The sequence below is a fragment of the Carcharodon carcharias genome, chromosome 1, assembly GCF_017639515.1.
Source record: "Carcharodon carcharias isolate sCarCar2 chromosome 1, sCarCar2.pri, whole genome shotgun sequence".
Classification (NCBI taxonomy): domain Eukaryota; kingdom Metazoa; phylum Chordata; class Chondrichthyes; order Lamniformes; family Lamnidae; genus Carcharodon; species Carcharodon carcharias.
Window position 1 is genome coordinate 62,022,080 of NC_054467.1, and position 16,180 is coordinate 62,038,259.

The 16,180-nt window shown below is 41.4% G+C and overlaps 1 protein-coding gene across 3 annotated transcripts in view; it reads right to left on the bottom strand.

Annotated features, from left to right (window-relative positions):
- smad1 (SMAD family member 1) overlaps positions 1–16,180 on the bottom strand; it is a 149,881-nt gene that overhangs the window by 34,395 nt on the left and 99,306 nt on the right. For all 3 annotated transcript variants that reach the window (XM_041200134.1, XM_041200117.1, XM_041200126.1), the window contains one exon: positions 11,695–11,817. In XM_041200134.1, the coding sequence (XP_041056068.1) occupies positions 11,695–11,817 (123 nt within the window). The remainder of the gene's footprint in view (positions 1–11,694; positions 11,818–16,180) is intronic.

Here is a 16,180-nt window from a genome sequence, read left to right on the forward strand (position 1 = left end):
GCAGACGGGTCTTTTTTGGAATTCCATTTTTTTTTAAGAACTGGATTAAGAATCTCACCAAGGAATCCTTTGATTAATCTGAAGTATAACCTCTAAAGTGTGCTCCATATTTGATGTACAATTTCCCCATGGGAGTATGGATTAAATAGGCCACAGCTATGAGAGATGTAAAAATTCATAGTGAAGTAAAAACAATTTTAGTGAATGGCATTCCCTAGTTGCAGAGATCAAATCAGATTTGTTGAACATGCGAGGTGTAAAGGCAACATGCCTAGACTTCGCATAGCTGCTGTCATTGGTCAAACTTTGCAGAAGCTCCTCTCCCTGAAGGTACATAAAGTTTAGTAATACTATTGTGCCATGAATCAATCCAATTTCCATAGAATCGAAGACATGGAAATAAAAACAATGTGCTGACAGTGATCTTTCACAAACCAACTACTAAAGGATCTGCATTCCACCTTTGACATATGGGGGACTGACTTTGAACGGTAATCTGAGCTAGACAAAGGTATGCTCAAGTAAGAATTTCAGATTTGGTCTAGTTTCCCAGAAGAACTCAAGATTATTATAGATGAGGGAGGGCATACAGCTGACCAATCGACAATGACCCTAAAGTCCCCTTACTGAAGTAAACAGTTGGTACTTTACCGATTATAGGCTTTTGTTTCCGTTATTCTAAATGGAAGTTCATTCCATGTGTTGATAACTGTGAAGAACTTAATCTGAGTCCTACATTTGCCTGTACTAGTTTAATTAAACGTCTGCACCTTTGAGCTGTTCTGTCAATTTAACTTTCCGAATTATTTACTATCTTGTATATCTCCAAGACCAACTTTCAGATGCCTTCCATGGAGGACAAGTTCATGTTTTTCCAGTCTTTCATCATTACTCGGCCTCTAAGGGGATCTTTTTGGGATTGGTTTGGGTGTAACCAGGGCCATTTGCTCCTAACTTCATCACGGCCTTGGTCCAAACATGGACAAAAGAGCTGAATTCCAGAGGTGGGTTGAGTGCAACTGTCCTTGACATCAAGGCAGCACTGAGGGTGGCATTAAGGAGCCTCAGCAAAACTGAAGTCAATGGGAATAAGGAGTAAAATTCTCCACTAGAGTTATATTTAGCACAAATGAAAATTATTGTGGTTGTTGGGGCCCAATCATTTCAATCCCAATGGCATCACTGCAGGAGTTCCTCAAGGGAGTGTCCTAGGCTTAACCATTTTCAGCCACTTGAACAATGACTTTCCCTCCATTATATGGGAGAGGCGATGGCATAGTGGTATTATCAGACACCCATGGTAATGCTCTGGGGATACGGGTTCAAATCCCACCACAGCAGTTGCTGGAATTCCACAAAAACTTGGAATTAAAAGTCTAAAAGTCCTTCATTTAGGAAAGGGAAATCTGCTGTCCTTACCTGGTCTGGCCAAACGCAACCCCAAACACACAGCAATGTGGTTTACTCAGTTGCACTACAAAATCTCAAAAAAAGGAATGAAACCTGACTGGCCACCCGGCATCGACCTAGGCACTGGAAACGACAATGACAAACTCAGCCTGGTGGACACTGCAAAGTCCTCCTTACTAACATCTGAGACAGCTAAAATTGGGACAGCCTGACATAAAACTCACGGAATCCTATATTACAGATAGTGTCCCAGACACCACCATCACCATTCCTGGGTATGTCCTGTCCCAGTGGCAGGACAGACCCGACAGCGGCGGCGGCACAGTGATATACAGTCGGGAGGGGGTTGCTCTGGGAGTCCTCAACGTCAACTCCAGACCACATGAAGTCTCATGGCATCAGATCAAACATGGGCAAGGAAACCTCCTGCTGCTTACCACGTACTGCAGTCCCTCAGCTATTGAATCACTGCTCTTCCATGTTGACCACCACTTGGAGGAAGCACTGAGGATGGCAAGGGTACAGAATGTACTCTGGGTGGGGGACTTCAATGTCCTTCACCAAGAGTGGCTCGGTAGCACCACTACTGACTGAGCTGGCCGAGTCTTAAAGGACATAGCTGCTAGACTAGGTATGCAGCAAGTGGTGAGGGAGCTAACAATAGAGAAAAACATACTTGATCTCAGATGCATCTGTCCAGCATCGGTAAGAGTGACCGTCGCACAGTAGTTGTGGAGACGAAGTCACATTGAGGATATCCTCCATTGTGTTGTGTGGCACTACCATCATGCTAAATGGAATAAATTTCAAACAGATCTAGCAATTCAAGACCGGGCAGCCATGAGGCGCTGTGGGCCATCAGCAGCAGCAGAACTGTACTCGAACACAATCTGTAACCTCATGGCCCAGCATATCCCCCACTCTACCATTATCATCAAGCCAGGGGGTCAATCCTAGTTCAATGAAGAGTGCAGGGGGACATGCCATGGGCAGCACCAAGTGTACCAAAAAATGAGGCATCAGCCTGGTGAAGCTCGAACACAGGACTACTTGCTTGCCAAACAGCATAAGCAGCAAGTGATAGAGCTAAGTGATCCCATAACCAACAGATCAGATCTAAGCTCTGCAGCCCTGTCAAATCCAGCAGTGAAAGGCGGTAGACAATTAAACAACTCACTGGAGGAGGAGGCTCCACAAATATCCTCATCTTCAATGATGGGGGAGCCCAGCACATCATTGCAAAAGGTAAGGCTGAAGCATTTGCTACAATCTTCAGCCAGAAGTGCCGAGTGGATGATCCATTCAGCCTCCTCCGGAGGTCCCCACCATCACAGGTGCCAGTCTTCAGCCAATTCGATTCACTCCATGTAATATCAAGAAATGGCTAAAGGCATTGGATACGGCAAAGTCTATGGGCCCTGACAATAGTCCTGCAATAGTACTGAGGATATGTGCTCCAGAACTTGCCACACCCCTAGCCAAGCTGTTCCGGTACAGCTATAAGACTGGCATCCACCCCAAAGCCTGTCCACCATCTACAAGGCACAAGGCAGGAGTGTGATTGAATACTTCCCACTTGCCTGGATGAATGCAGCTCCCACAACATTCAAGAAGCTTGACACCGTCCATGACAAAGCAGCCCGCTTGATTGGCACCACATCCACAAACATTCACTCTTTCCACCATTGACATACAGTAGCAGCAGTGTGTACCATCTACAAGATGCACTGCAGGAATTCACCAAGGCTCCTTACAAAGCACTTTCCAAATCCACGACCACTACCATCTAGAAGGACAAGGGCAACAGATAGCTGGGAACACCACCTCCTGGAAGCTCCCCTCCAAGTCTCTCACCATCCTGACTTGGAAATATATCACCATTCCTTCACTGTCGCTGGGTCAAAATACTGGAACCCCCTGCCTAAAAGCACTGTGGGTGTACCTACACCAACATGGACTGCAGCAGTTCAAGAAGGCAGCTCACCATCTGTTATAACTGATGCAGTTAGTAAAGCTGAGTTATTTTTTAAAAATCCCAGAGGGAAATGTTAAACAACCGTCATAACCAATAATTTTAAGTGCTAGTTTTGGGATGTGACTCTAAACTCAGGAATCAGACCACTAGTTCTCAAGGTTTTACATTAAACTAAGTAAAACATTTTATTAACTTACACCGGTTAAAATATATACACATGGCTACAAATTACTATAACTTTTAACAAATTCCCAAACTAATCTCCATCAAGGCAACAGCAACCCATAGCCCTAACCAAATACCAAACATACAAAGTCTTTAAACATTTCTGCAATCTGCTGCTCAGAATTCTCCTGAGTAAACTGTGAACACATTCCTAATTCTTTACCCTTCACTGATTCTCCATTTCACCTGTACACAAACCCACGGGTTTCTCCTGTGCCTGAACCTCAGACCCACACAGTACTTTTACTTCCAGAGCTTTTCTGTACCCCAATAATTCCTACAGATTTTTCCTGCAACCTCCAACACACTGACTTTGTGTTCCCCACTTTATTACAATGAAAACACCTCAACTTTCGAATATCATTTCTACCTTCAGCACCTTCCTTTTTATTCTGAGAAAAAAACTCCCTTGGAACTTCCAGCTACTCCTCTTCCGTGACTATCTGCTTTCCTTTCACCGTCCCACTTTTTTTCCTTTCACCTTCCCACTTTTTATCCTTTCCCAATTTGAAACTAACTGCCAACATTTTCAGTTGGGATTCTCTTTATCTCTCCTCTTTCTCCATCTTCGGAATTTCTAATTCGCTTTTAAAAGTCATTTCTCTGTCCTTTGCTTCTAATTCAAGCTTTTTCATTTGCAACCGAAGTCTCACTACCTCCAGCTGTAACTCACTAGTGTCAGGTTTCACTTCCAACTGTAGTTAACTATATCAGATTTCCTAGCTTCCGGAGATAACCCCAATTGTAACTTATCCGTCAACTTTGTTAACTTGCTTCTGGTTATTCTCTCCAACCCACTCAGTTATCTCTTCTACTCCCAGACAAGTCTTAGCAATTGCCAAAGCCATCTTGCAGTCTCACCACTTCTAAAATACCTCGCCAATTCCTGAATCCAAAGTGCCTCTTGTATTCATAAACGTTAAGATCCACCAATGCCTAGCCAATTGAGGAATTAGAAATATAATTTATCCCGGGCGAGCCCTCAATTGTTATGACCAATGCAGTTGGCAAAGCGGAGTTATTTTTAAAAATCCCAGAGGGTAACTTTAAACAGCTGTCATGACCAATAATTTTAAGTGTTATGTTTGAGATGCGACTCTAAGCAGACTAGTTCTCGAGGTTTTACATTTAACAAAGTGAAACATTTTATTAATTTACACAGGTTAAAATATATACACATGGCTACAAATTACTACTATCATAACTTTTAACAAATTTCCAAACTAATCTCCATTAAGGCAACAACAGCCCTTAGGCTTAACCAGACACCAAGCAAAGCATTTTCACCATACGAATTCAAAATGAGGTTCTTTTTACTGCGGAGCTAGTTAGAGGCTTGAGGCTGCCTTTTGATCTTACATTGCCTCTGCCTGCATACCCGAAAACTACTGAAGTTATACCTACCACCACTGCTTGAATTCAAATTCTCATTGTCTCACCAGCCTCTTTGAACTTTATCTTTTAACAATGAAACCCCTTTCATAGTACCAATTTTATTAGTAATATAAACATATTGCTTGGTAGCTGCTAGAAAAGCATCACGTTTTCACCCCACTTCTTGAATGCTCTGTTCAAAAAATTTAAGTGCATGCTATCTCTCTTACATATCAAAACTAGTACACATCAAAGCACTCAAGAGTAGCTGGCTTTAATCCAATTAAGACATACCACAAACTAAACCTCTATTTTAAAAGAAAAATATTTTCCAAAATATTTTATACATTAGTAGCTTCATGACACCACCACCTTCTCAAGGGCAACTAGGGATGGGCAATAAGTGCTGGTCCAGCCAGCGAAGCTCACATCTCATGAATGAATAAAAAGAAACGTCTGAACTGGGTATGTTCACTGACAACTGTACAGTGCTCAGTATCATTCATGACTAGTCAGATATTGAAGCAGTTGTATCCATATGGAATGAGACCTGGACAACACACACGCTTTGGCTGATATGTGACATGTAACATTAATGCCACACAAGTGCCAGGCAATGACCATCTCCAATGAGAGAGAAACTCCCCATGACATTCAACGGCATTGCAATTGCTGAATCCTCCCACTGTTAACATCTTGGGGGTTACCGCTGATCAGAAACTTAACTGGACTACCCATTTAAATACTGGGTACAAGGGGAGGTCAGAGACTGGGTGTTCTGCAGCAAGTAACTCACCTGGCTCCTCAAAGCCTGACTTCCATCTACAAGTAGGATTATGATGGAATATTCATCACTTGCCTGGATGAGTGCAGCTCCAACTAACTCTACAAGAAACACGGCACCATCCAGGACAAAGCAGGCCACTTGAATAGCATCCCATCCACCAATGACACACTGTTACAACGGTGTGTCGAACCTACAAGTTGCACTGCAAAGCTCCAACAGCTTCCTTAGACAGCACCTTGCAAACTCACGACCTGCACTACCTAGAAAGATAAGGGCAACCAGCACATGGAAACACCACCACAGCAAGTTTCCCTGCAAGCTACACACCATCCTGACTTGGAAATATATTGCTATTTCTTGATTGTCACTGGGTCAAAGTCCTGGAACTCCCTTCCTAACAGAACCGTGGATCTACCTATACTACTACATGGACTGCAGAGGTTCGAGGTGGTGGTCTCAAAGGTAATTAGGGATCAGCGAAAAAATGCTGGCCTTGCCAGCAACGCTCACATCCAAAGAAAGAATTAAAAATCTGCAGAATGGTGCACAAGTTGGAGAGCTGTCCCATAGATTAGTCAAGTCACAGGTTACCATGATCATCCTCTCAGAATCCCAAACTTTATCCAACATTCCTGGTTATGTCCTATCAAGCCAGACAGCAGTCCTGACTCAAGGGAGAATGTAGAAGGGCACATCAAGAGCAATAGAAAAATGACCTTAAAAGTGAGAAACCATGCTACTACACCAGCTACCAGCATGAACATCACCTAATTGAGCTGTAAACAGAGACAAGCATTCCCGCAACCAACACTGCTCATCCAGTTGGGAATGGGGCTTTATGAAATTTGAATGGGGCTTTATGAAAGAGGATGAGGCTTTATGAAATTTGCATCAATAATCACAGTGCAACCCTGCATTTGAGTATCAGAGACAGGCTGAAATGACTGCAAACATCCTCAGCCAAAAATACAAAATGCATTATCATACCTGGCCTCATTCGGAGGTCTCCATTACCTCTGAGGCCAGCATCTAGCCAATTCAGTTCATTCCATGCAAACTTAAGTGGCTGCATGTACAGAACAAAATAGCTACAGGCTCCAACAATATTCCATTTGCACTGCTGCAAGGCTGGATTTGAGAGCTAACCACTGCCTGATAAAGTATTGCTATAACAATCTGCTTGGCAATATGTTAGGTATGTTCCACCCACAAAAGTGTTAAAATCTAATGCAGCCAATTACTACCACATGAACCTCCTACCAATCAGTTTTCAGATGGAAGGAGTTATCAACAGTGAAATCAAACAATGTACAATCTGGATACTGTCACAACCACTTATCTCCAGTGCTCATCACAGAACTGTCCAGACACAGGCATTGGAGCTGAACTCCAGAAGGCAGTTGAGAGCACCTGTCCTCAATTTTACAGCATTACAGTAAGCATGGCATCAAGGAGTAAAGCAAAACTTAAGTTAATGGGGGCCAAAGAAAAACACTCCAGTGGCTGGAATCATATTTAACAAAAGATCAGGGTCATAGTTGTCAATGGATGTTCACGACAGCCTCTGACACTGAAGTAGGAGTTCCTCAGGAAAGCATCTGCAGTCCAATTATCCCATCCTGTCAGCATAAATTGGAGCCATTAACTGTGGATTTCAGTATTAAGTCCCATTCACAATCCCTTCAATAATCAAGCATGCCATATTACAGTAGCATTTGAAAAACATTTAGGCTTGGGATAGAGGCAGATAACATCAGTGTTATGCAAATGCCTGGTAATGACCATCTCAAGTAAGAGTACACCATTTCTCTTGTTCTTCAACAGCTCCATCTCAGTGTCCCCCAACTCCTAATATCTCAGGAGTTAATATTGGCCAGAACTGGACCAGCCATTTCAATACTAATTACAAGAGCAAGGTAGAGGCTGGGTACTCTGCAACAAGTGAGTAATCTTTGAGCCCCTCAAAACCTCTCCACCATCTATAGGACTCAAGTCAGGAGTGTGATGGAATACTTTTCACTTGCACAGTTGGGTGCTAGCCTCACACCAGTTGAAGGGCACATCATCCAGAATAGAATCACAGAATTGTTACAGCGCAGGAGGCGGCCCGCGGCCATTCAGCCCATCATATCTGCACAGGTTCTCCGAATGACAACTCCCTTAGTGCCATTCTCCCGCCATCTCCCCGCAACTCTGCAAATTTTTCCTTTTTTAGATAACGGTCTAATTCCCTTTTGAATGCTATAACTGAACCTGTCTCCACCATATTCTCTCTGCATTTCAGACCTAAGCCACTCAGTGTGAAAAAAGCTTTTTCTCATCTTGCTTTTGCCTCTTTTACCAATTACTTTAAATCTGTGCCCCCTCGTTCTCGATCCTTTTACAAGTGGGAAGAGTTTCTCCTCATCTACTCTGTCCAAACCCCTCATCCCTGGAAACATTTTTAGAATCTTTTTTGCACTCTCTCCAATGCCTTCACATCATTCTTATAGTGCAGCACCCAGAACTGGACGCAATACTCTAGCTGAGGCTGAACCAGTGTCTTATACAAGTTCAACATAATGTCCTTGCTCTTGTACTCTATGTCCCTATTAATTAAGTCTAGGATTCTGTATGCTTTATTAATCATGCTCTTAACCTATTCTGTCATCTTCAATGACTTGTACACATATGCACCCAGGTCCCTCTGCTCCTACCACTCCTTTACAATTGTGCCCTTTATTGTATATTATCAGTCCATGTTCTTCCTACCAAAATGAGTCACATCACATTTATCCGCATTGAACCTCATCTGCCAACTGTCCGCTCATTCACCAACTTGTCTATGCCCTTTTGAAGTTTTATACAGTCCTCCTCACAGTTCACAATGCTTCCAAGTTTTGTAACAAAATTCAAACTTTGAAGTTGCACCCTGTACACCAAGGTCTAGGCCATTAATACACATCAGGAAGAGCAAGGGTCCCAACACTGACCCCGGGGAACTCCACTACAAACCATCCTCCAGCCCGAAAAACATAAATTAATCACTGCTATGTTTCCTGTCACTCAGCTGATTTTGTATCCATGTTTCAAATGTCCCTTTTATTCCATGAGCTATAACTGTGCTCAAAAGTCTGTTGTATGGCATTGTATCAAATGCCTTTTGGAAGCCCAGGTACACATCAATAGCATTGCCCTCAACAGCTCTCTCTGTTCCCTCTTCAAAATACTCCAGCAAGTTAGTTAAACATGATTTTCCTTTAAGAAATCCATGCTGGCTATCCTTAACTAATCCACATTTGTCCGTATTATTTTTGTCCCAAATTATTGTTTCTAGAAGTTTCCCACCAACAAAGCTAAACTAACTGGCCTGTAGTTGCTGGGCTTATCTTTACACTCTTTCTTGAACAAGGGTGTAACACTTGCAATTCTCCTGTCTTCTGACAGCACCCAAGTCTAAGGAAAATTGAAAAATTATGGCCAGTGGCTCCGCAATTTCCACTCTCATTTCCCTCAGTATCCTTCGATGCATTTCTTCTGGTCTTGGAGCCTCATCAACTTTGAGTACCAACAGCCTATCCAATACCACCTCCTTATTAATTTTAAATCCTTCTAGTCTATGAATTACCTCCTCTTCACTGTAGCCTGGGTGACATCTCCTTCCTTGGTAAAAGCACTTACAAAGTATTCATTTATATTTAATATCTCAGCTATGCCCTCTGCCTCCATGCATAAATCTCTTTTTAGTCCTTGTTCAGCCCTACTCCTTTGACCACCCTTTTACTATTTATATGCCTATAGAAGGCCTTGGGATTCCCTTTTATGTTGGCTTCCAGTTTCTTTTCATACTCTCACTTTGCTTCTCTTATTTGCTTTTTCACTTCCCTGAATCTTTTATATTCAGCATGATTCTCAATTGTATTTTTTACCTGACATCTACCTTAAGCACACTTTCACTTTTTTACCTTAATTTCTATCTCTGTCTTCCAGGGAGCTCTGGCTTTGCTTACCCTACCTTTCCCTTTTGAGGGAATGCATCTCAACTGTGCCCAAAGTACCTCTTCTCTGAAGGTAGCCCATTGATCAGCTACCATTTTTCCTGCCAATCTTTGACTCCAGTTTATAAGGCTCAGATCTGTTCTTATCCAATTGAAATTGACTCTGCCCCTGTTAATCATTATTATTCTGGATTATTCTTTGCCCTTTTCCATAGCCAGCCTAAATCTTATGGTATAATGATCACTGTCCCTAAATGTTCTCCTACTGATACTTAATCCATTGGCCCACTTCATTCCCAAGAACCAGGTCTAGCAGTGCCTTTCTCGTTGGGCTGGAAACATACTGCAGAACATTTTCCTGAACACACTCTAGGAACTCTTGCCCTCTCTGCCTTTACACAATTACCATCCCAGTCTATATTCAGATATTTGAAGCCCCCCATTATAACGCCTCCGTAATTCTTGCACGTCTTTGTCAATTCCTTGCAAATTTGTTCCTCTACATCTTTCACAATAGTTGCTGGCCTATAACCTACACTGAACAATGTAATTGCACCATTTTTGTTCCTTAACTCTAGCCACATAGATTCTGTTCTTGACCCTCTGGGACATCCCCTTTCTCCAGCACTGCAATACTCTCCTTAATCAATCTGACACCCCTCCTCCTTTTCTTCCTTCCCTATCTTTCCTGAACACCTTGTATCCAGGAATATTTAACAACCAGTCCTGCCCTTCTTTGATCCAGGTGTCTGTTATAGCCACAGCATGGCAATCTGTGCCTGTAACTCACCTATTTTATTTACCACATTCCGTGCATTCACAGTAACCCTGATTATATTTTACTACTTTCTCCCATACTCTGACCCCATCTATTACTTACTATTCCTTATTTTAGCTCTAGCTATCTATCCCAGTATTCTGTGCACTTTTATATTCCTCTCAGATGCTATCTCCTGGTTCCCACACCCCTGCCAGGTTAGTTTAAACTCTCCCCAATAGCACTAGCAAATAACCCTGCAAGGGATTCAGTCCCGGCTCTATCTAGGTGGAACCTATAGATCCCAGTTCATTTTATCTTAGCTCGCACCATTAGCCTCAAAATCTATTTCTTCTACCACTAGCACATGATGTCTGCAGTACTTTATGATTATAGGATGACAGGCAACTAGACAAGTTTAATTCAATAGTCTCCCCTCCCATGACCTCTATGCCCAAAAAGAGCAAAAGCAGCTATGCTGTGGGATCACAATCACTCCAAGTTATTATTTTGGCCTGACCATATATCCCCTCATCATCACTGGCTCACTATCCCAGAATTCCACACACCACCATTAGAGGAGCATCAGCCCCACAAGGACTCCAGTGGTTCAAGGAGAAGCCACTCTACCATCATCTCAGGGCGACAAATATGGTCTCGTCAGCATCATTTTTTAAAACATTAAACTGGATATGAGCAGTAATCAGACCACCAAATTTAAAGATAAAACTATATAGCTAACAATAAGCTCCATTTGCTAACCTTACCCAAATACCCGTTCTTCATGACTGTCATGAACTGGAGTGACCCTAGTGTTGTCTGGGCTCAGGTCAACTAACAACGTCGATCAGGAATCAAAAATACCCAAGTCAAATTATGAAGTCTTTTGGAAAAATTTATTGATGCTTCATCTCTTGAAAATGCAGCATTCACTAAAAAGGCATATAAAGAAAAATAAACTGGATGAATGAAGCTATTTTAGATTTTCTGGCAGATTAGTGAAAGGTCTTCAGAACAAGATATAGCCCCAAATTGATTCACATCATAATATGTACATCAAAAAGGATCAGCAACCACCATATCAGCCTCCAATATTCATAACTACCTCAAACTTTCCAACACACATTTTACATTCTCATGGAACACAAGTTATTTTGTTTTCAGTTTTTGTTTAGTTTCCATAGCTTACCTGCTCTATTGGTTATATTTGGTGGTAGTGTAGGAACAAGGACATTTGACGTATCCATGGGCTGTGAACCATCTTGCGTCATCTGATCATCTGGAGGCATATATGCAGGAGGAGGGGTATCAGCTGGAGAGACAGATAACAAAATTACAACTATATAGAGTGAATGCTAAGCAGTTTAAAATCAATGCAAGTATGTCACCACAAAAATGCAAGTGGTGTAGGTCCATTATTCAGAAAATATTTAATTTTAAAATCTGGAAGTTAAAGGTTAAGGGGGTGGAAATTCTGGATGAAGCTGAAGAATACATAGATTGTTTAAAGGATAAGAAATACTGAATACTTCAGAGGAGTAAGGTTATGTGGATGTGGGGAAGGACTATTGAGTGCAGTGTTGTAGACTTAGGGCCACCAGACGGTCTAATGTACAATGATTTGGATTTAGAACTTAAGTGCTAGCCAGGCAAATTTGCACGTGACACCAAGCTAGTTGAGAGAGCAGGTGATTCTGAGGAGATAGCCAGGAATCTACTAAAATAAAATATTTAAGATACATAAAATATTTAAGAGACCATAACAATGTTATTGGTAATATAGAATTTGAGTATTACTGAAAAAAGAGAGACAGGTTGTCAAAGCTTTTCATCTCTCACTCATCACGACAATCGCAAAAATACCAATGTCAGGGGAAGGAAGAACTTTATACCGTATGAGAAGAGGGCTGATTGGTTGGCAAGTGGACACTGATTGGTCGAGGCATTGCTATGTAGTGTGCACCAGTTAATGGTGACTGACAGTTAATTGCCAAGCACTGTTTGAAATTTTAAACCAGGCAGCTTGACTCTGGTCAAGGCATTGCCCTGATGAATGAACCAGTGAATGGCTACCACATATTTTGTCTAGCTGAAACACATGCACACACTGACTTTTATTTATTCAAAAAGGGTGCAATGTCTGGATATGTTTCTTTTGCTTGCAGAGGACAGGGCCCTGCATTTGGAGCTTCCAGCAGATGTAAGTGAGCTATGTTATGAGCCTGACTGATAATCTTAAATTGGTTATTGCATTTTAGCAAATGCTAACCTATCGCAGAACCACATCTAACTTGAGAAATTAAGCTCTGAGTTTTGCAAACACGGGTTGTTTGAGTAGTCAGTGAAGGATTCCTTCACTTTCGCAAAGACTACATGTGACCTGCATGCTGACAGCAGTGCCATGTCTACGTGCTTGATCAACATTGAGAGCCTGTTCACTAATGTGCTACTCAAAGTCGTCACAGGCATTTGCGTTGCGTCATTATCATGGCAACCTAGACATGCCATGAACTGAATCTGTATTCATTGAACTTATGAACTCAGCAACTAGCACATTTGAATTCAGCTTTAATGATACCATCTATGCTAAAATAGATGGTGTGCCCATGGGTTCCTTTCTAGGGCCAGCTCTCGCTAAACTTTTTATTGGTTTCCAGGAGAAAAGCATTTTTGATGGAATGACCCCTAACCTCCTACCCCTTGCATTTTTCCATGCACAGATGGCACGTTTGCTATATTTGAATCTGCACCTGCATTTAAGAATTTCTTTACACATCTTAATGCGTTCCAACGTGCACTCAAATTCATCTTCGAAATGCAGCAGTCTAATAAACTCCCTTTCCTCAACATGCTAGTTGAAAATCTGCCAATGGGTTCTCTACTACTGTCTACCACAAGCCTACCTTCACTAATCAAATACACATTGGGATTCTTACAGCTCCAACAGCATTCTCATAAATAGGGGCTGAGTGATTTACTCACCGTGCAAGGCGCATCAAAGCTATCTTGCGGCACAATAGCTGCTTCAATCAGGCCATTGCTCGCTGTGTATCTCGGATACTCATAAATAGGCCTAAGACTGGCTCTTTCAGACCTGAAAAGTGCTCAGTCTACATCAAATTACTCTGGGAGGCCAAAATATTTCAAACATTTGAGTATCAGTTGAAGCTAGCCACTTCATGATGCTACTATGCAGTGGCAACATGAGTAGTGCTTTCCACTAACAGATGCTGCTGTCAAGCCAAAATCATGCTCCGCCTACCACACAAATGAGTGATGTGGTATATGAATTTCAGTGCTGGTGCGATGAGGCTGTACGCCGCAACAATTGGCAGAGCATATCAAACAGCATGTCTGTTTGCAACAGGCAGAGGATCGATTGTACTCAACAAACCAGTGCATGCAAAACTCAGAACATAATGTCTATCATTAGATGCAATTTCACGATTGGGCAGCATTTGTTGAACAATCCTGAGCATGCTAAGAATTACCACTAACGACCAATTAAAGATGATCAGGTGGGCTTGCAATGCAGCTCACTTCCGCTCACTAGAAGAAACCTATATTCATATTCATGGCCCTGTCCTCTGCAGGTAAGAAGAATATGCTCAAACATTGTACCTGTTTTGAATGAACAGAGGCATCGGGGCAATAGCTCCCTGGTGCATTTGCCATGGCGACATCTCGACCAATCAGAGCCAACTTGCCAACCAATTAGCACCCCTTTTCTCATGCACCAAAATTTGGAATTTGGGCATTGCCCCGGTGAGTTCCAAGACGAAAAGCTTCAACATGTCTTTTTTCGGCATCAACAATATCCGTTGAAATTTAAGTCTATCTGGGAGCTTGATAGAAGTCTTTAGAATTATGAAGCGGTTTGATAGTGTGGATATGGAGAAATGGTTTCCACTTATGGGTGAGTCATGAGCAAGGGGACATAAATATAAGATAACCACTAACTGATCAACAAAGAATTCACAGATGTGCACAGATAACAGTAAGAATGTCAAGCTCACTGCCACATGGAAACGTTGGAGCAGATTGCACTGACACATTTAAGGGAAGGCTTGATGCACATGAGAGAGATGGGAAATAATGGGATTGGGGGCGGGGTGGAAAGAGGTAATAAATAAGTTGGAGGGGGCAGCATTTATATAAATGCTAGCATAGACCACTTGGGCTGGATAGTCTGTTTCTGAACTCTAGATTTCTCTGTAAAGGCTAAACCTGAGCCACAAAGTACTGTGTTTTGAGAAATGAGTGGAAAAACTTAAGATTTTTCAGCCTTGAATACAGCGAAGTGACAGAGACTTCAGTGGTATGAAAAGTACTAAGTGGGGAGAAGTAAATTCAGCACTAATCCAATTCACTATAGTAGAACAAAGGTCAGGAAGAGATCAAACTGCATAGGAGGAAATTTGGGACTAATGTCAGGAACTTCTAGACACATGAAGTGATCAACACATGAAATGCACTTCCTGATTAGATAGTGGAGGAAAACAACTGAATAATTTGACAACTGGATATTGGAAGGGAAGTATTGTATTGTTATGAACAAACAAACTAGGATGGGTTAAATAAGCTTGCATGTATCTATCTTATGGACCTTATAATAAATAGCTTAACTGATCTAAATAGGGGATGCAGAAATAGTAAAGCCAAAATTTAGGTTTGAAAAAGGAATGTAGGAATAGTAAAACCAAATTTTAGGCTTAACTTCCCAATATAGATTTGGTGGCTTAATCTACACAATTTGTTTAAATAAAACTATATGTGTTTCCCCATGTTGGATTCACTTTGCACTAAATTTTAGAAAGCTGCTTCATTCAAAGTACTTCAAATGTATTTTAAATGTATTATAAGTAAAAACTGAAAGTACAAAATTAAGCAATGGGCTACTCATTAAAATTTACTAAAGAGTTCAATAGCTTCAACTTTGTGTCGCTCTCTTGAGTTCAATGTATTTATTTTCTTACAGTTCACTGCCTGTCAGACAGGTATTAGCTTCTTAAGTAAAGTTACAGGGAGCAACTATCAGCAACTTAATTCAGAATTCTAGATTCATGGCACTAATTAAAATATTGATAATTTATATGACATTGAATCTGAAAATTTCTGTAATATTTGTTTTAAATTTAAACATTCTACGGTTATATTTCACCTATATAACCACTATTTCTTTCTTGTTCTTCAGTGTTATAAACAACAGGCTCTCCTTCCTAGAATCAATTTCAGTGAAGGAAACCATTATGACTGCAGTCTTGATCAAATCAGTCTGTTTTCTTTTCACGAGAGGAAGCATGCAATCAATTGCACCTGACAAGCCTAGTGTAACAATCAATCAGATGCTATGTTCCATTTATTGGGAACAGACCAGTTTATTCTAGAATGTGATTACAATACTATACATCTGCACATGGCAGTGAATTCCAAGCATCCATTACTGCTCTAAAGAAATGGTCGTAACTCATTTCTGTGCCCACAGGAGTCAAATCAATTATTTGCTTTGTTTTCCTCTCACCACACCACAAGATCCTTGTTATTCCTTAACAAAAATTATGCTGGACGCTAAAATCCCTAAAAAAAAAGTACAGCTGCTTTAAGACTACAACAGAAGGTAGTATCTTGTAAAAGGAAAGCATTTCCGCAACCAAAATTAAACCACTTTGGTTAGA